This window comes from Solanum lycopersicum, chromosome 4 (assembly GCF_036512215.1).
Source record: "Solanum lycopersicum chromosome 4, SLM_r2.1".
NCBI classification, from domain to species: domain Eukaryota; kingdom Viridiplantae; phylum Streptophyta; class Magnoliopsida; order Solanales; family Solanaceae; genus Solanum; species Solanum lycopersicum.
In genome coordinates this window covers 55184273-55205794 of record NC_090803.1, presented here as the reverse complement: position 1 = coordinate 55205794, position 21522 = coordinate 55184273, and the positions used below count along the sequence as shown (strand labels likewise).

Genomic DNA, 21522 nt, shown 5'->3' with positions numbered 1-21522 from the left:
GATGCAGAGGTTATTCATGGGGATGTGCAAGATCGTGTCGAGGGGGATGAGCCAGCTCAGGCTCCAACCAGTACTATTGTCCCCCAGTGCTTCAAGATACCTTGGCTCGTATGTCAGGAATCCTAGAGGGGATGGCCCAGGTAGGAGCTTTGCCTGTCACTTCTGATGGCTCACAGACCCGTGTTGGAGGTCAAACTTCAGATCCGATAGTTGCTCCAGATTCTCAGACTCCCAGGACTCAGCCAGCTGCCGTTGTAGCTCCTCGTTTGGATAGTATAGAGTTTCCAGATATGACATCACATTTGGTGAACAGGCCTTCTATGACTATTGATGAGCAAAAGATGTTTGGGAGGTTCAGACTAATGAATCCTCCTACTTATACTGGTGACTTAGCTGAGGATGCATATGAATTCATAGTTAGTTGTCATGAGAGGTTGCATAATCTTGGATTAGTCGAGTCTCATGGAGTTGACTACACAGTGTTTCAGATGACTGGCTCTGCTAAGCAGTGGTGGAGGGATTATATTAGTAGTAGGCCAGCTGGATCCCATCCACTATCCTGGACTGAGTTTACTCAGGTATTTCTATCCAAATTTGTTCCACGCAGTGAGAGGGAGCGCAAGAGGGGTTTGCAGCAAAATGGTATGTCAGTTGCAGAGTATGAGGGTAAATTTCATGCCTTGGCTAGGCATGCTTCGATGATACTTCCCACAGAGGCTGAGAGAGTGAGGAGGTTTGTTAAGGGGTTGATCATTCCGATCCGTCTAGGAGTTTCTCAGGTTGCTATTTCTGGTGTTCCATTCCAGAAAGTGGTAGATGCTGCTAAGGAGTTGGAGATGATTCGACGTGAGGGATTTGAGCAGCTAGAAGGAAAGAGGACTCGTTATTCAGGTGATTATGGTGGTGCTCCGCCTAGGAGTCGGGGTTACTTGGGCAGAGGTTATCACCCTCAGTCCAGCAGACCCATTCATGCTGCTATACCAGCGTCTGAGGCTGGTTACGCTGGGCATAACTCTTCGAGCTCGATACATACTTCACAGGGTTCATCTTCTAGACCTGTAGTTCGTGGAGGGCATTCTGGTCATTCCGGTTCCTCTCACCAGCCGGCGTATCGTAGGGGTTGCTTTGAGTGTGGTGATATGGGACACTTTGTGAGAGACTGCCCTAGGACCAGACGTGGTGGCTTACATCAGGGTTCTCAGGTTTCGACTTCCAGGGCTGCACAACCTCCAGCTAGGGGTGGTGCACAGAATGGTAGAGGCGGTTCTCATTTAGGTAGAGGTGGTTCTCCTTCTGGCCGAGGTGGTGGTCGTGGAGGTTCACAATCTGATGGAGGTCGTTCTCACTGTTATGCTTTTCCAGGTAGGCCAGAGGCTGAAGCCTCAGATGCAGTTATCACAGGTATTATCCCGGTTTGTCATCGACCAGCTACTGTATTATTTGATCCAGGCTCTACTTATTCTTATGTGTCTACATATTTTGCTCCTAGTCTGGATATATTGTGTGAGTCTCTTGATTTGCCGATACGTGTTTCTACTCTTGTCGGGGATTCTGTAGTTGTAGATCAAGTGTATCGTTTATGTACTGTTACTTTGATGGGGTATGACACTCATGCAGATTTAAAGGTCTTAGATATGATAGATTTTGATGTGATTCTTGGTATGGATTGGTTATCTTCTTACCACGCAATTTTAAATTGTCATGCCAAGACCATCACTTTAGCTATGCCTGGAATTCCTATAGTAGAATGGAGAGGTACTCTTAGTCATCCTTCTAAGGGTGTGATATCATTCCTTAAGGCTCGTCAGTTGGTACAGAGAGGATATTTGGCGTACTTGGCCCACATTCGAGATACTAGTATTGAGACTCTTATGCTTGAGTCTATTCCAGTAGTGAGTGAATTTTCAGAAGTATTTCCGACCGATTTGCCAGGTCTTCCACCAGATCGAGATATTGATTTTTGTATTGATGTGGAGCCAGGCACTCGGCCTATTTCCATTCCTCCTTATCTTATGACACCAGTTGAATTGAAAGAGTTGAAGGAGTAGCTGCAGGATTTGTTGAGCAAAGGTTTTATTAGACCAAGTGTATCTCCTTGGGGTGCTCCAGTGTTATTTGTGAAGAAGAAGGATGGATCTATGCGTATGTGTATTGACTATCGGCAGTTGAATAAGGTAACCATCAGAAATAAGTATCCGATACCTCGTATTGATGATTTATTTGATCAGTTGCAGGGTGCTTCAGTTTTCTCCAAAATTGACTTGAGATCTGGCTATCATCAGCTGAAGTTTAGGGCGGAGGATATCCCTAAGACGGTTTTTCGAACACGTTATGGTCATTACGAATTTTTGGTGATGTCTTTCGGACTGACTAATGCCCCAGCCGCTTTTATGGACTTAATGAATGGAGTGTTCAGACCGTATTTAGATTCCTTTGTTATTGTCTTCATAGATGATATATTGATATACTCACGCACTAAGGAGAAGCATGAGCATCATTTGAGGATTGTTCTTGGGATTCTAAAGGAGAAGAAGCTTTATGCAAAGTTTTCAAAGTGTGAGTTTGGCTTAGTTCGGTAGAACTCTTGGGACATGTAGTGTCCAAGGAGGGTATCATGGTGGATCCTAAGAAGATTGAGGCGGTTAGAGATTGGGTCAGACCTACTTCAGTTACTGAGATTCGGAGTTTCTTGGGCCTTGCAGGTTATTATCGACGGTTTGTTGAGGGTTTCTCATCCATTGCATCTCCATTAACTAGATTGACACAGAAGGAGGTGACTTTTCAGTGGTCTGACGAATGTGAGGTTAGTTTCCAAAAGCTCAAGACTTTATTGACTACTGCTCCGATTTTGACCCTACCCGTGGAGGGAGAGGGTTTTGTCGTATATTGTGATGCTTCTCGGGTTGGTCTTGGTTGTGTGTTGATGCAGAAGGGAAGGGTGATAGCTTATGCTTCGAGGCAGTTAAAGGTTCATGAGAAGAACTACCCTATTCATGATTTAGAATTGGCGGCTGTGGTGTTTGCATTAAAGATTTGGAGGCATTATCTTTATGGTGTGCATTGTGAGGTGTTCACGGATCATCGTAGTCTCCAGTATATATTCAATCAAATGGATCTAAATTTGAGGCAGAGGAGATGGTTGGAGTTGCTCAAAGACTATGATATGACTATTCTTTATCACCCAGGCAAAGCAAATGTTGTAGTAGATGCCTTGAGTCGGAAGGCGGTAAGTATGGGTAGCCTAGACATGTTACCGGTTGGCGAGCGTCCCCTAGCTAGGGATGTCCAATCCCTGGCCAATAGCTTTGTGAGACTTGATATTTCAGAATCTGGTAAGGTGTTGGCTTATATGGAGGCTAGGTCATCCTTGTTGGAGCGAATTCGAGCTCAACAGTTTGATGATGGTGATTTATGTAAGATTAGGGACAAAGTTTTAAAAGGAGAAGCCAGGGCTGCAATTCTTGATAGTGAGGGAGTTTTGAGGATTAAAGGTCGTATATGTGTTCCTCGTACAGGTGATTTGACCAGATTGATCATGGAGGAGGCTCATAATTCGAGGTACTCTATTCATTCGGGGGCTACTAAGATGTATCGTGACTTGAAGCAACACTATTGGTGGTGTCGTATGAAGAGGGACATAGTAGATTTTGTATCCCAGTATCTGAATTGTCAGCAAGTGAAGTATGAACACCAAAAGCCTGGAGGTGTGACACAGAGGATGCCTATACATGAGTAGAAGTGGGAGCGTATTGCTATGGACTTTGTGGTAGGATTGCCGTGTACTTTGTGTAAGTTTGATGCTATATGGGTCATTGTGGATCAACTGACTAAGTCTGCACACTTTGTACCAGTTCAGACAACCTATAATTCAGAGAAGTTAGCCAAAATCTATATTCGAGAGATAGTTCGTTTGCATGGGGTTCCTATTTTTATTATTTCAGATTGTGGCACTCAATTTACATCTCATTTCTGGCGGTCTATGCAGAAGGAGTTGGGCACTCGGGTGGATCTTAGTACAGCCTTTCACCTTCAGACTGATGGTCAATCTGAGCGGACTATTCAGGTTCTCGAGGATATGTTGCGGGCATGTCTGATTGACTTTGGTGGTCAGTGGGACCAGTTCTTGCCTCTAGCGGAGTTTGCTTACAATAATAGTTATCACTCGAGCATTGGGATGACACCATTTGAGGCTCTGTATGGTTCTTGGACAAGGTCAAGTTGATCCAAGATAGACTTCTCATGGCTCAGAGCAGGCAAAAGAGTTACGCAGATAGGAAGGTTCGTGATTTGGAGTTTATGGTTGGAGAGAGGGTTCTACTTAAGGTTTCACCCATGAAGGGTGTGATGAGATTTGGAAAGAAGGGCAAGTTGAGTCCAAGGTACATTGGTCCTTTCGAGGTTGTGGAGCGTATTGGTGAGGTGGCATATCAGTTGGCTTTGCCACCTGGGTTGTCAGATGTCCATCCTGTATTTCATATTTCAATGCTTAAGAAGTATCACCAGGGTGGTGATCACGTGATTCAATGGGATTCAGTGTTACTTGATCAGAATTTGACTTTTGAGGAAGAGCCAATCACCATTATGGATAGGCAAATTCGGAAGCTAAGGTCCAAAGAGATTGCTTCAGTAAAGGTTTAGTGGAAGCATCGTCCAGTGGAGGAGGCTACATGGGAGACAGAGGCAGACATGAGGAGTAAATATCCTCATCTTTTTTAGCGTCCAGGTTAGCTCTTTTCTTTTTCCGTTCGAGGACGAACATTTGTTTAAGTGGCAGGTGATGTAACGACCCGCTAGGTCGTTTTGAGAACTAGGACTAGTTTGACTCCTTTTGAAAATTTAAAGGGGGTATTCTTAAACTATTAGATAACTATGAGTACCCAATTGATGAAACTTTTATTAAATAAATAATTAGATAATAGGTTAGTGGAGTTTCACGGTTAATAATTTCTTATTTAGAAGAAAAGGAAAACGAAAAGTGGGGAGGCGAAACCTTACCACAGGCGACCAGCGAGAGGGAGAAAAATCATAGTCATTGTTCACTTCTTTATTAGGTGATTTGATAATATAAATTGCTTGTGAACTAATAGTATAATATTATTTTACACTATAGTATACATATAAGTTAATGTTCATAAATAAAATAATTAATATATACAGGAATCAATAGATGAAGAAAAAGTGGATTCATTCAATATTCCTTTATACAATCCATCTCCATCAGAAGTGATGTATATAGTTGAAAAGGAGAGATCTTTCACTATTGATATCTTGAAAACTTTAGAAATTCAAAGGAATTCTTGTGATAACGAGAAATACGATATGGCAAAAAGCTTTAGATCTGTGGCTGAACCTTTACTTGTTAGCCATTTTTGGTCATGATAAATTGAATATGGATCAAATTTTCCACAAGTATAACCAAGTAATTGCCAATGATCGCAAGGCGATAGAAAAAATTATGTTCGTAAATGTCATTGTTTCGTTGACCAAAATAAATTAGCTAGGGCATGCAATTCGTGCATCGTCACGAACCCTGGCCCTAGTAATATATATCCCGACCCTTGTGATATTGTAATAATAATCTTATATCTCATAGAGAATTATAATAATGTAATATTTATTTTATATTCCTTAGAAGTAATTATTTTCAACGAGTAGAATTTCTATATATAAAAAGGAGATTGTAGGGTTGCATATCGGTCGGTTCGGTTCGATTTTGAAATTTATTGGTTTGACTTATCAGTTATCAGTCTGTAGACATGCTAAATCGTTAAGAACCATTAACATATTGACTTATTGATTTGGTTAAGATTTGACACAAAAAAATAAATGATTGAAAATCAATTAGAAACATAGTGACAAACCAGATAAACCATAAACATGAGTTGATAGATTGTATCTTGATTAAAAAAAATAACACTAACACCTTGTAAAATAACTAAAAGCTTGAAACTGCCAGAAATAAAAAATATGAAACTAAATCCTAAGTCAAGAACTTTATATACCGAATGATATAAATAAAATTTATTAATTTAGTATCGGGCTATTGGTTAACCTATTAATAAAAACTTTATATCGTTAAAAATCGATAACTCGATAATAAAAAAAATTAAAACTGTTAATTAAGCCAATAACCTACGACCGATGAACCATAACTTTTTATCCATTCAAATTATCAATTTTGGTGTGATTTATACATATCTAAATAAAATTTTAATTTCATATTAGTGTGATTTCAAATCATAATTTTGTATCACTGTAACGACCCGCTAGGTCGTTTTGAGAACTAGGACTAGTTTGACTCCTTTTGAAAATTTAAAGGGGTATTTTTTAACTATTAGATAACTATGAGTACCCAATTGATGAAACTTTTATTAAATAAATAATTAGATAATAGGTTAGTGGAGTTTCACGGTTAATAATTTCTTATTTAGAAGAAAAGGAAAACGAAAAGTGGGGAGGCGAAACCTTACCACAGGCGACCAGCGAGAGGGAGAAAAATCATAGCCATTGTTCAGGTAAAGATATGAGATATTCGTTCTTTTCAATTCTATATATAGTAATATATTGTCGGAGTGGTTGGCATTATGTTATTATTTTATGCTATATTGATAATGGGTGATAAGAAATAATGGGTAAGTTGGTGATGATTACTAAATTATATTACATTGTTAGCAATTGGGTTAGTATTCAAATATATATATATATATATATATATATATATATATATATATATATATATATATATATATATATATATATATATATATATATAAATCGATCGAAGTCGAATAGTTGAATGGATGCAGGTTAATGTTTTCTGTGATTTTATCAAAAGAATTTATTATATATATTGTTAGTTTCAGAATGGTAGGAATAAGATTGAGCCAATCATTGTCAATGATTGCCAATGATTGGAATTTGATAAATATTCTAGAAAATTGGCACTTGTTTACAAATGAGTTTCTGCAAAAAAAAAACGTGAAAAGGGGGGGAGGGGCGTTCCACTTCTGCCAATGGGTGGGAAGTTGGTTCGTGTTTTATTCGTATATTAAAATGCTAGTTTTTAATATATATTGGGATTGATAATTAATTATTAGGTGTTATTTTATATGATCTAACATTGAATTTTAGTCCATTTGAAGAGGTTAGAGTTATTTCTTGGCTTGAAATTTAGCAAGTATGAAAAATTTGGCATGCCAATATATATCAAGATTTGGAGTTTGTTGAAAAAAAATGAGTGAATGTTAGCGTCTATGATAGACATATAATAAATTGAATGTCTACAAAAAATTGCTTACTTACGAATATTGCAAAATTGGTAGATTGGGAACGTTCCGAAACCGTGCGAAAAGGAAAGGAAAAATCTTAAAAGATTCGTGGCACAAGCTCGGCATCTAAGGTATGTTAAGACTTGTTAGACTTGTTGAAGGACGTTTTCCTAATTAAAGATTAAAAATAAAAATAGACAAAGGGGTAAGGGGAAAATATGGTGGTCTCGTATCAATGGTGTAACGGGCATTGGTACGAGTACCGGTGTTATAAAACGGAAAATTTCTATTATAGAATGTGGATTGAAATTTGAGAATGCCAAAGCATATGGGCATTAGCTGATATATTATTGACTTGAATTCCTTGTGTGATTGTGTTTTATTTACTTCACCCGTATAGTTGAGATAATTGAGGTGGTTATGTATTATATTCATATTGATTGATTGAGATGCATCATCATCCCCTCTATTGAAACAATATTGTGCACATGCATAGAGATGAGACTGAGTATAAGTTGGGCACGTGGAGATCGTCCGTGCTGGGGATGGTGAGATGTTAAGATTGTAATTTAGGCACGTGGAGACCGTCGTGCGCAAATTGTTTGATATTATGATAGTGCGTTGAGATCGTCCGCACAAACACGTGGAGATCGTCCGTGTCGGTATATGGACCTCACGAGTCTCGTGGGTCATGAACTCTCGATGTATTTCCGAGGAGTATCATGTATATACAGTTGAATGTGTACTGGGTATTCTGAGACATATCATTACATGGCATCATATTGCATTGCATTTCATCCCATCATTCATTCTTGATGACTATATGTTTCTTTTGGTGTTTGGAAAATATTAAATGTTGATTTCCTTTATTGATGAAACTTAAATAGTAAGTGTAATATATATATATATATACTTGTACAATCTAAGAATTTATTTTCTTATATAACTCCCGTCACTACTTCTTCGTTGTCGGTCAATGAGACATACTGGGTACACGTGGTTTCGTACTCATACTACGCTTGTTGCACTCTTTGTGGTGCAGATTTGATTTCGAGTAGAAGCACATCTCGTGGAGCAATTTGAGTCCGAGCTTGGAGTTGTGGTGAGCTGCTTGGCTGTTTCATGGCCCACATCTCCCTCTATCTTTTATTTATTCTGTTATTAGTATTAAAACAGGATATCCCTTATATTAGATTTGTCATTTAGTTTCAGACTTGCATCGAATTTTAGAAGCTCTTGTATTTAAGACACCAATTCTTGGGGTGATATATTTTATCTTCCGCATTTCGTACTTATAAGGAACTCAATGTTGGAGATTCTTGCTAAGTGTTAGTCTTTTTTTACTCATTTATTGGTTTAGTTGGGTTAATATGTTGGGTTGGCTTACCTATTGGTTGGGAACATAGGTGCTATCACGACTTGCAAAATTTGGGTCGTGACAATCACGTTTCCAAACGAGATGAGACATAAAATGAATATAATTTCATTTACAAAATTGTGCAAACATGAATTTAGTAGGACACAAAATGATTACCAAATCTCAACTATCAAGTGGCAAATCCAAGAAGAGAAAAAGGAAAAAAATAAAATGAATGTGATCACTTGATTGGTTGAGGTGACAAGATGTTGATCCTATTTGGTGTGTGTGTTTGTCCTTTAGGGCACATTTTGGTTTGTAGTTTGTACCCCCACACTGTTGCAGCTGTATTCTTCAAGTGGATTGAAAATCACACGTACAGAAGGTGGCGTACGTTTTTTGGGTTTGAATTGTTGTGTGTCACCGTAAAATTTAATAAATAACAATATCAATTAGTTGGGGGTAAATTATCGATATATATTGTGGTGCAGTTTTGAAGCTACTTTATCATTAATTAAAAATTTAAACTTTGAATCTTAAATATGAAGAAAATTTGATTGGAGTATATACCATTCTAAATGAGTGTTGCGCCCTAAGATTTAGATTTACTTTTTGCACTAATGCAAGAACACTGATTGTCAATAGGATATATATAGAGAAAAAATCATTTGATTATATCATTTCTAATTTTTTTTAAAAATCTAAATTTGGTGTACTCTTTGTTACTCTTCTACAAAAATTTAATCTATAAAATATCAATATAAAAGCTTTGACCCGACCCAAAATCTACAACCCCAACGACCAAAAGGCTAATAAAAAATGAGAAAATTGTATATAATGAAAAATTAATAAATCAAATTAATTTCTACAACCATCCTTTGATTTAATTTTGTCTCGTAGCAAACTGTTTGTCAGTCACTTCTCTCCCTCAAACTCTCGCTCGCCACTCTCCTCTCTCGCTCGCTTCCTCTCACTTTTATAAATCACAAGTGTATAAAATCGATTTCTATTTGTATAAAGCGAGAGGAAATTGTATAAATACATATATTTTTGTTCCCCTCTCCCAGATCTCGCTTGCCACCCTCGCCTCTCTCGCTTATATAAACCGAAACGAAATGTATAAATTGTGAATCTGATTGTATAAAGCGAGAGAAAATTATATATACACATGCAAATACATATATTTTTGTCCTATACATTTATAATTATACAATAAAAATACTCCCTTGCCCAGTTTCTTTAGCCTTTCTCTCTATCTCGTTTATACAAATTGTATATAATTTCTCTTTTTCTCGTTTTTACAATTCGATTCAATTGTATATTCATCTTTCTCATTTTATACAAATTTAAATTATATATAATCGTTCTATACACTTATAATTATACAATTCATTTTTTACAATTCTCTACCCAAATCTCTTTCTTTTTCTCGTTTTATACAATTCGCTTCAATTGTATATGTATAGCGAGTTATACATTTATATGTTTGCTATGGAGTGCAATTATGTAAACTTTATTATAGCATACAAATATAAATTTTATCTTGCTATATGTGAAAGTTGCCCATAAAAAATTGTGCTACTTTTACATATTGACTATAAAGTAATTGGTTTACAATTAATAGAGTCATGTTTTATTAAACATAAAAAGTAGTAAAAAATCTTAGGAAGTATAAATTCAATATAGCTTGCCAAAAGTCATAAAAGGTATACACTGCATATATAAATATAGCTTACTTATACATGAGTTATGTGATGACAATACATTACGATACAATCAAAAAACTAATATAGCCTAATTATACATTGATTATTAAATCTTGATCAACTTAAAATTACCTCTAAAAAGTCCCAACATTTTAAATATAAAATCTTCTCAATGTTTCAAATCTTTTTTGATATATAATTCACTTGAAACGATTCTCATATTTGATATGTTAATTTATTTATTTATTTATTTTTAAAAAAAAACAGAGAGGAAGCAAACGAAGTAGAAGAAAAGGATGAAGAAAATGAATAAGAAGAAGGAAAAGAAGCGAATGATGGCAAAATCGAAAAGAAGAGTATAAGGCCAATTTTAATATTTTAAAAATCGAACCAGTTGTTAATTATGCTAATTTTAAGTGATATATTCCTTCTCTAAAAACTAATATCTCACTTTTTCATCATACTACTTTTTTGTATTTTATATATTATTATACAATATTCTAAATAAAAACTAGAATAAATAGAAATACGAATAAAATACATATTGAAATGAATACGAAATATAAATTTTTTGAAGAAACAAATAAATACACATGAAAAAAATATATGAATACAAATGTGTTTCTTAAATAACTATATATTCATTTGGCATACCTATTGGAATGAACACAAACTAATAAAAAAAAAAGATAAAGATTATGGAGGAAAAAAAACAAATTTTGAGTTTTATAATGTAACTGATGCGAAAATTAAGTGATCTTTACCTTTTTTTGAAAAATTCTCTCCATTGATTTTCTCCCTTTTGTTATTATATAATTTTATTCTTTAAATAAAAATAAATTATAAAAACATAAATAAGATATATAACAAATTAAAATTTTGGCATTTTTACTAAATATTGAAAGTGTTGCTAATTACCCTTTTTAAATATTAAAATATTGACATTTGAAAAAAAAAATCTTTAAATCAAAGGGTGGTTAGGTGGGGTGAGAGAAATTTTCTTTTTTAATCTTTTTGTGATTATTAAATAAAGGTTTGAAGATATTTTTCATTTTTTAAAAAATAGAGAAGTTAAATTTTATTGGTAAACTAGGTCCATGTGCTACGTATCCTAATTTTATTTGTGATTAAAAAAATGCGCATGAATTACACTGCTGGACATTTTTCTAAAAAGTTTTCGTTTTATGTTTAATCAATACATATTCCTTAAATAAAAGGGGGAGATATAAGGGGGAGCTTAAGAGAAAAGTTGAAAATGGAAAGCTACATATATAATTGATGTAAACATAAAGGTTAGGGTAAACAAATATTTTGTCAAAAATTGGCTTAAGAAAGAAATGCTTAAATCATATCCTATGAATCAAAACTTTGTTTCACTTAAATCAAAATATTAGCTCTACAAAGTGGACCAATATCTAGCACGTCTACTATATATGCATGTTTACAATGCCTCAATTGAAGAAAAAGAAAGAAAATAAAATTAGCAAGCTCATTGGTATTACAGAATCCATCATAAGAAAAATAATGTAATAGCCAACAGCCTTTGGTCGAAAATAAAATAACAAAAGCGAATAAGAAATATTTAGGCTAAGGCATATATATCACTTCTCTAACAGAGATTCAAGTCTATGCGGTGACATAATCTACACCAATCCAGTAGTATATCTCTTGACTTATCTCCTTCAAAATATATACAACAACCCATAAACGTGAGGTTGCACCAATTCCGCACGCCGTTTAGGTTCCAAAATTAGAATGTCCTCTCCTTCCTGATATCCAAATATGTACAACTCAACCAATTCAGATTTAATTAAGAACACATTAATTCATTCTAATATATAAATATTTTCTTTTAAATAATAAAATATATTTGAAGACTTAAAATATTTTATTAATCTCAATTAACATTTTTTATCATCTCCTATTAAACACAAAGGAACGTGCACCACTATTTATAGGTGAAGAAGTCTTTCACGTCATCAATATTGGTTAGATATTAAAATGAGTAGTATCTAGCTAGATATAGTAACATGATAGATAAATGTGATAGATATTACATAAAGTTAAAGTGTGGTACCAAACATATTTAATAGCCCCCCACCAAACAATCTAATTGAAAATATATTAAGTCAAAAGTGGATACACACACATAAAATAAAAGATGGAGGTCACTAGAGTTCTTCACATGAATGGAGGAATGGGAGATGCTAGCTATGCCAAAAATTCTCTGCTTCAGGTACTATATGTCACACACACTATAAGAAAACTTATTTTCCAGCAAATTTTCATACTAATTTTCAGCGACAATATTTTCAGGTACTATATGTCACACACGCTATAAGAAAACTTATTTTCCAGCAAATTTTCATACTAATTTTCAGCGACAATATTCTTATAGTAGTAACAGTTTTAGTTAAGATTTTGGCCTACCACAATTGTTATGAACTCCAGTGAGTTACATAAATAACAATGTCCTTTTTTTTGAATTGCTACAGCAAAAGGTGATCCTCATGACGAAATCAATAACAGATGAAGCCATATCTTCTCTCTACAACAACCTTTCCTCAAGAGAAACAATATGCATTGCGGATTTAGGTTGTTCTTCTGGACCAAACACTTTTTTGTCAGTCTCTCAATTCATTCAAACTATTGATAAAGAAAGAAAAAAGAAGGGACGTCATAAGGCGCCGGAATTTCATGTTTTCTTGAATGATCTTCCTAGCAATGATTTCAATACCATTTTTCGATTGCTACCAACATTCCATCAAAGTTTGAGGAAGCAAAATATGGGAGAAGATGGATCATTATTTGATCCTTCAAATTGCTTTGTGACAGGAGTTGCTGGTTCATTTTATACTAGACTTTTTCCTTCCAATAGCCTACACTTTGTCCACTCCTCTTATAGTCTTCATTGGCTTTCTCAAGTATGTATCAATCTCTAATGCTAATATAATAATAGGAAGAAAGTCTTAAATATGTGTTATTTGTTAAAAATTAATCTCACTTAAGTCATTTTCATTTGAAAAAAATATTCATTTATGTCATTATTTAATTGAGTTTTTTTTACTTATTAAAAAAAATAATTACGTGCTATTGGCCACTAATGAAATTGAGTTTGCAAAATCAGAATAGTTTTCCGTTAACAAATAATGACACATATAATATGAATTTTTTTTCAAATGAAAATGACTTAGATGAGCCAAACTTATAACTTTTAACTGAAATACCATAAATAAGTCATTATTTATTGATTTAAATGATACATATGTTTCGATCTTTTAAATATCAGTTATTAATTGTATAGGTTCCCGATGGAATAAAGAATAATAAGGGAAATATCTATCTAACAAGTACAAGCCCAGCAAGTGTTCATAAAGCATATTATGAGCAATTTGAGAGAGATTTTGTAACATTTTTAAAGTATCGCTCAGAAGAATTGATGGAAAATGGGCGTATGGTATTGACCATGTTGGGCAGAAAAAATGAAGATCGCTTCAGCCAAGGGTGTTCCTATGAGTGGGAACTTTTGGCTACGACGCTCAAGCTTCTGATTGCACAGGTAAGTGTGTGTTTTTTTTTATTAAACAAAAATTAAGAAAAAAGATACTTTAATAATATTAATGGGCACCATTGATCCAGGGTAAGTGGTTGAGAATTTTGAGATTTCAGATTTAAAATTTAATAGTAATAAAAAAAATATTGGGTGATTCTTTCTATTTGTTCTAACTTTGGTGGACGGGGTTATATCATATTTGTTGATGGTAGGAGTTGACAGATATCACATATAGTTAATCGAGGTGCACGAGTAGAAGGTGACATGTATTTCATAAAATTAATCGAGATCAATAAAATTAGTCCGGACACCACAATCATCTTTATGAAGCTAGTTACTTGGTATATGTTTGGCAAGCATCCCATAGAGTTAATAGAGGTGCACGATTAGTAGGTGACTTTTATTCCCTGAAATTGATTGAAGTTTGGTTCGAACACCATAGTTATCTTGGTTGACCAAGTTACTTGGTAAAATGTTAGTCAAAGTTCTTATAGTTTAACTCTAAAAATAGAAACTATGACAAACAATAGTGAACGGAGGGAGTATTTGTTGTTGGTGAGAGGTGGTTGGCATCCCTTTGAGTTAATCAAGGTGCACAGATAGGAGGTGACATGTATCTCATTAAATTAATCAAGGTGCACGAAATTTGACTTGGAAACCACAATTATCTTGGTGGACCAAATTATTTGGTATTTATGAGAGGTGGTATAAGTATTTTATAGAATTGGTTGAAGTGCACAAAAGTTAACCTAGATACCACAGTCATAAAAAAAAAGAATTATCATTGAAATTATATTATCTCTAATTATTAATAACTTCCAATTTTTAAAATCATTTTTTATCAGTTAAGATGTTTTTTGTCCTAGTATAATAGCTTGTAAAAAACACACTTCTTTATTAGGTGATTTGATAATATAAATTGCTTGTGAACTAATAGTATAATATTATTTTACACTGTAGTATACATATAAGTTAATGTTCATAAATAAAATAATTAATATATACAGGAATCAATAGATGAAGAAAAAGTGGATTCATTCAATATTCCTTTATACAATCCATCTCCATCAGAAGTGATGTATATAGTTGAAAAGGAGAGATCTTTCACCATTGATATCTTGAAAACTTCAGAAATTCAAAGGAATTCTTGTGATGACGAGAAATACAATATGGCAAAAAGCTTTAGATCTGTGGCTGAACCTTTACTTGTTAGCTATTTTGGTCATGATGAATTGAATATGGATCAAGTTTTCCACAAGTATAACCAAGTAATTGCCAACGATCGCAAGGCGATGGAAAAAATTATGTTCGTAAATGTCACTGTTTCGTTGACCAAAATAAACTAGCTAGGGCATGCAATTCATGCATCATCACAAACTCTGACCCTAGTTGTATATATCCCGACCCCTTTAATTTGTTATTTTACAATTATTAAATTTTAATCGCTTGCGATATTATAATAATAATCTTATGTCTCACAGAGATTTATGATAATGTAATATTTATTTTCTATTCCTTAAAAACAATTATTTTCAACCAGTAGAGTTTCTATATATCTTCCAAGAAAGGAGAATATAGGGCGTCGTATTGGTCGATTCAGTCCCATTTTGAAATTTATCGATTAGACTTACTTGCTATCAAATTATAGACATGCTAAATCGATAAGCACCATTAAGATATTGGTATGAGTTAAAGTGATTATATGTTGGTGAGAATAATAAATTTTATGTTAGTGAAAATAATAAATTTTAAAAAATAATAATGTGATTATAAATTTTATTTAGATATGAAATAAATGGTTAGTAGATATAAATGTGGAATTGTTTTAACAAAATTAAACTTGTGGATCAATTTTTGTATTAAAATATCTCAAATCATGATATGGAATCATCATGTAATTTCATATCATGCTTTTTGGAGAATATGGAATCACATCTCATGAGATGGAATCAATGTGAAATCACATGTCCAAACGCTAATCCATCTCACAATACCATGTCGTGATATAATATCGCATGGCCAGATGCCTACTTAATTAACCTTTGTTGTCATCAAACAACTAACTAGACACTGAAAACATATCACCCACTTAAATACACAAATAAAATAGAATTACTCCTATTTAGATCATCAAAACACTTTAAAAATAACGTCTTTTTATAGAATATATAAGAATAACGTTAATTAGAGTATATCAGTAATATTAACATTAAAAATGCATGTATTAATATTTCATTAAATATATGTAGATTATTTCTTATGCATTGTTTGATTTGATATATTAAAAATAACATGTATTACATAAAAAATATTTATTCACAAAGATATTCTTTACAATTTTGGTGAAAAAATATAAAAAAAAATAAAATAAAATTTGAAGGGCAATAAGGTCTTTAACTATGCTAATGCATGCATTAAAGCTCCTTGCATTACTAATACATAAAAATCCATGGTATTAGTAATGCACTCCTTAACACATAATAGAGTATATAATTAAAACAAGTATTAGTTACACAAAGCATAAAAAAAATACACCAATTAATACACTCTATCAAACGACAAAAACAATAGAATCAACTAAAAAAAACAAATTTAATTTCTAATCATGGGCACCAATTGACTTTGTTTATTAATTACATGAGTGTAATTCTTTTAAAAAATAATCATTTTTTAAATATACTCTTTAATTATTACCATTTATAATAGCTTTTTAAATTTATTTTCTCCTTTCTTTCATTCTTTCTCTTTTTCTCCGTCTCTTTCTATCTTTCTCTATTTTTTAAACCTTTTTCCTTTCTTTCTGTTGTCCTATTTTTCTTGCTTTCTTTTTTGTTGCTTTTTTTCTATTGCTCTGTTTCCCTTTGTTTTCGAGTATAGTCAATGATTTATATTGTATAAAACTTATATCAATAGTTAATTAGACAAATAATATAATCGTAACAAATGAAGAGGCATAAAAAGTTACAAAATGAATTAAATTTTAATTAAAAATGTATTACAAATATATTAAAGTTGAATTATTAGAAGAGAAGTAATATAGTCGTAACAAATGAAGAGACATGAATTAAACTTCATTAAAAATGTATTACAAACATGTTAAAACTGAATTATTAAAAGATAATTAAATATGAATGAAGAATGTAGAAAACAAAAGAGCATTCTTTGATTGCATGTAAACTGAATAAAACTTGTATCAATAATGAATTAAACAAGTAACCCAATAGTAACAAATCAATCACTTAGTTGCAAAATGAAATAAATTTGTATTTAAAAATGTATTACACAAATATTAAAGTTGAGACAAAAGAGAAAATTAAACATAAATAAAAAAAATGTAACAAATGAAATATCATGATTTATGTGAATTAAACTTATATCAATAATAAATTAAAGAAATATCCAATAATAACAATAAATAAATAAAAACTGCAAAATGAATTAAATTTGCATTAGAATTATATTACATTGTATTAAATTTGAATAAGAAGAGAGAATTAAGAATGAATGAAAACACAACTAAAGACTGACAAGACAGTGATCTTTAAAGTGAATTAAACTTATAGAAATAATGAATTAAACAAGTATCCAATAGTAACAAATAAATCAAAAAACTATGAAATGAATTAAATTTGCATTAAAATTGTATTACATGGTATGAAAGTTGAATTAGAAGAGAGAATTAAGAATTAATGGAAAATGTAACTAACAAAAGACATGACAATGATCTATAAATTGATAAGTTATATCAATGATGAATTAAACAAGCTAAGTATCCAATAGTAGCAAATAAATTAAAAACTTTAAAATGAATTAAATTTGCATTAATATTGTATTATCTAATTCAACTTTAGTACAATTTTAATACTATATTTAATTTATTTCAATCTAATATTTCACCTAAAATCAATTATAAACTTAATTGAACTCTTTTAAAATTGATATATAAACTCCAACCGACATTTTCAATTATTTGTAGAAACTACCTATTCAAACTTATCACAAATTCGTAAAATTCAAATAATAAATTCAAAATTTGAAGCTTTATAACGATCATCAATGGTGAACTCTGCTTCTGTAATTTAAAAAATTTGAAATTTCTGCATAAAAACGTGAATTTAAATAAAATTTTGATATTTTTTTCTCTTTTCATCTTGTCTTTGGATAAAAATAGTGACATGGACAAAAACTGATTGAAAGAATATAGTTATTTAGATGAAAAGTTCAAAGAAGAAGAACAAGAATTAAAAAAACAAACAAGATGAAGATATCAGATAAGAGAAACAAATAGAAGAGTAAAAAAAACAAAAATAGATGAAGGTGCAGAAGAGTAAAAAGAAAGAAAGACAAAGTCGAAGAAGTAGAAGAATTAAAAGAAGAAAAAGCAAAAGGTTGCGAAAGAAGCAGATATTATATAATTTTCTTAATTAAAAAATGTTATATTTAGTTAAAAAAATTATTTTATTATAAATGATAAATATTTCAATAATATAGCATATTTATGTGATTTACCCCTTAGTCATCCCAATTCCAATTGTTTCCACTTCCTTATTCCCTTTACTTCCAAGTTTTCAACTTTAAAATTATGCATTAGGAATATCGAGATCAAATTAATGCAAAGTTAATCAACAAACATATATATATAAAAATAACTTAAGCGACTAATATTGAAATAGGCTAAAAGGCTCAAAAGGCAGCTAACTTATAAGGATAAAGGTTAGGGTAAAACAAATATTTTGTCAAAAATTGGCTTAAGAAAGAAATGCTTAAATCATATCTTATGAATCAAAACTTTATTTCACTTAATTCTATACACACTAGACAAGCTCTACAAAGTGGACCAATATCTAGCACGTCTACTATATATGCATGTTTAAAATGCCTCAATTAAAGAAAAAGAAAGAAGATAAAATTAGCAAGCTCATTCGTATCACGCAATCCATCATAAGAAGATAAAGTAATAGACAACGACCTTTTGGTTGGAAATAAAATGACAAAAATGAATAAGAAATATTTAGGCTAAGGCGTGCTTATATCACTTCTCTAACAGAGATTCAACTCTATGCGGTGACATAACCTACACCGATCCAGTAGTATATCTCTTAACTTATCTCCTTCAAGATATATATAACAACCCATAAACGTGAGGTTGCACCAATTCCGCATGCCGTTTAGGTTCCAAAATTAGAACGTCCTCTCCTACCTGATATCCAAATATGTACAACTCAACCAATTCAGATTTAATTAAGAACACCTTAATTCATTCTAACATATAAATATTTTCTTTTAAATAATAAAATATATTTGAAGACTTAAAATATTTTATTAATCTCAATTAACATTTTTCATTATCTTCTACCCAACACAAAGGAACGTGCACCATTATTTATAAGTGAAGAAGTCTTTCACGTCATCAATATTGGTTAGATATAAGAATGAGTAGTAGCTAGCTAGCTATAGTAACATGATAAATAAATGTGATAGATATTACATAAAGTTAAAGTGTGGTACCAAAATATTTAATAGCCCCCCACCAAACAATCTAATTGAAAATATATTAAGCCAAAAGTGGATACACACACATAAAATAAAAGATGGAGGTCACTAAAGTTCTTCTCATGAATGGAGGAATGGGAGATGCTAGCTATGCCAAAAATTCTCTGCTTCAGGTACTATATGTCACACACGCTATAAGAAAACTTATTTTCCAGCAAATTTTCATACTAATTTTCAGCAACAATATTCTTATAGTAGTAACAATTTTAGTTAAGATTTTGACCTACCACAATTGTTATGAACTCCATTGAGTTATGTAAATAACAATATCCTTTTTTTTGAATTGCTACAGCAAAAGGTGATCCTCATGACGAAATCAATAACAGATGAAGCCATATCTTCTCTCTACAACAACCTTTCCTCAAGAGAAACGATATGCATTGCGGATTTAGGTTGTTCTTCTGGACCAAACACTTTTTTGTCAGTCTCTCAATTCATTCAAACTATTGATAAAGAAAGAAAAAAGAAGGGACGTCATAAGTCGCCGGAATTTCATGTTTTCTTGAATGATCTTCCTAGCAATGATTTCAATACCATTTTTCGATTGCTACCAACATTCCATCAAAGTTTGAAGAAGCAAAATATGGGAGAAGATGGATCATTATTTGATCCTTCAAATTGCTTTGTGACAGGAGTTGCTGGTTCATTTTATACTAGACTTTTTCCTTCCAATAGCCTACACTTTGTCCACTCCTCTTATAGTCTTCATTGGCTTTCTCAAGTATGTATCAATCTCTAATGCTAATATAATAATAGGAAGAAAGTCTTAAATATGTGTTATTTGTTAAAAATTTATCTCACTTAAGTCATTTTCGTTTGAAAAAAAATATTCATTTATGTCATTATTTAATTGAGTTTTTTTTACTTATTAAAAAAATAATTACGTGCTATTGGCCACTAATGAAATTGATTTTGCAAAATCAGAATAGTTTTCCGTTAACAAATAATGACACATATAATATGAATTTTTTTCAAATGAAAATGACTTAGATGACACAATAAATGTTGATTTCCTTTATTGATGAAACTTAAATAGTAAGTGTGTATATATATATATATATATATATATATATATATATATATATATATATATATATATACTTGTACAATCTAAGAATTTATTTTCTTATATAACTCTCGTCACTACTTCTTCGTTGTCGGTCAATGAGACATACTGGGTGCACGTGGTTTCGTACTCATACTACGCTTGTTGCACTCTTTGTGGTGCAGATTCGATTCCGAGTAGAAGCACATCTCGTGGAGCAATTTGAGTCCGAGCTTGGAGTTGTGGTGAGCTGCTTGGCTGTTCCGTGGACCACATCTCCCTCTATCTTTTATTTATTCTGTTATTAGTATTCAAACAGGATATTCCTTATGTTAGATTTGTCATTTAGTTTCAGACTTGCACCGAATTTTAGAAGCTCTTGTACTTAAGACACCAATTCTTGGGGTGATATATTTTATCTTCCGCATTTCGTACTTATAAGGAACTCAATGTTGGAGATTCTTGCTAAGCGTTGGTCTTTTTTTACTCATTTGTTGGTTTAGTTGGGTTAATATGTTGGGTTGGCTTACCTATTGGTTGGGAACATAGGTGCCATCACGACTCGCAAAATTTGGGTCGTGAAAAATTTGGTATCAGAGCCCTAGGTTCATCGGTCTCAAGAGTACAAGAGCAATGTCTAGTAGAGTCTTGCGGATCGGTATGAAGACGTCCATACCTATCTTCGAGAGGCTATAGGACATTTAGGAAATAATCTGTTCTTTTATTCATTATCGTGCACACTTGACCTTGTAGAAATTCTAATCTTGATATTTCATTCTCTCTCAGATGGCGAGGAATCGTACATCGGCAAGTGGTGGTCAGGATCCTATTCCTGCGCCTGCTTCTGGGAACACTGTCCGAAGTAGAGGTAGGAGATGAGCTTGAGGTTGGGGTAGGGGCCGTGTTGCAGCACCTGTGGATGTTCAAGTACCAGTAGCTACCCAGGGTCGTGATAGGGTCGTACCTCCTGATGCAGAGGTTATTCATGGGGATGTGCAAGATCGTGTCGAGGGGGATGAGCCAGCTCAGGCTCCAACCAG

The 21522-nt window shown here is 32.7% G+C and overlaps 3 protein-coding genes across 8 annotated transcripts; all 3 read left to right on the top strand.

Moving 5' to 3' along the window:
- Positions 1–110: 110 nt before the first annotated feature.
- On the top strand, positions 111–8594 carry LOC138348310 (uncharacterized). Of its 5 annotated transcripts, none has more exons than XM_069297213.1 (3): positions 111–1401; positions 7323–7399; positions 8311–8594. In XM_069297213.1, exons 1-2 carry the CDS (start codon positions 111–113, stop codon positions 7367–7369), a joined length of 1338 nt encoding a protein of 445 aa, XP_069153314.1. In that variant the 3' UTR covers positions 7370–7399; positions 8311–8594. The 5 variants fall into 5 exon arrangements, with proteins under 5 accessions (XP_069153314.1, XP_069153313.1, XP_069153312.1 ...); XM_069297212.1 differs by having other exon boundaries at positions 111–4723; XM_069297211.1 differs by having other exon boundaries at positions 111–6515.
- Positions 8595–12408: 3814 nt separating this feature from the next.
- LOC138348308 (S-adenosyl-L-methionine:benzoic acid/salicylic acid carboxyl methyltransferase 2-like) lies at positions 12409–15420 on the top strand. The gene is made up of 4 exons (XM_069297208.1): positions 12409–12567; positions 12827–13255; positions 13636–13890; positions 14892–15420. Exons 1-4 carry the CDS (start codon positions 12493–12495, stop codon positions 15228–15230), a joined length of 1098 nt encoding a protein of 365 aa, XP_069153309.1. The 5' UTR covers positions 12409–12492; the 3' UTR covers positions 15231–15420.
- A 258-nt stretch (positions 15421–15678) lies between these two features.
- Positions 15679–21408, top strand: LOC138348309 (S-adenosyl-L-methionine:benzoic acid/salicylic acid carboxyl methyltransferase 3-like). Of its 2 annotated transcripts, XM_069297210.1 has the most exons (5): positions 15679–19550; positions 19730–19829; positions 20070–20158; positions 20668–20727; positions 21269–21408. In XM_069297210.1, exons 1-5 carry the CDS (start codon positions 19476–19478, stop codon positions 21359–21361), a joined length of 417 nt encoding a protein of 138 aa, XP_069153311.1. In that variant the 5' UTR covers positions 15679–19475; the 3' UTR covers positions 21362–21408. The 2 variants fall into 2 exon arrangements, with proteins under 2 accessions (XP_069153311.1, XP_069153310.1); XM_069297209.1 differs by having other exon boundaries at positions 15826–19550; positions 19730–20158.
- The last annotated feature ends 114 nt before the right edge of the window (positions 21409–21522 follow it).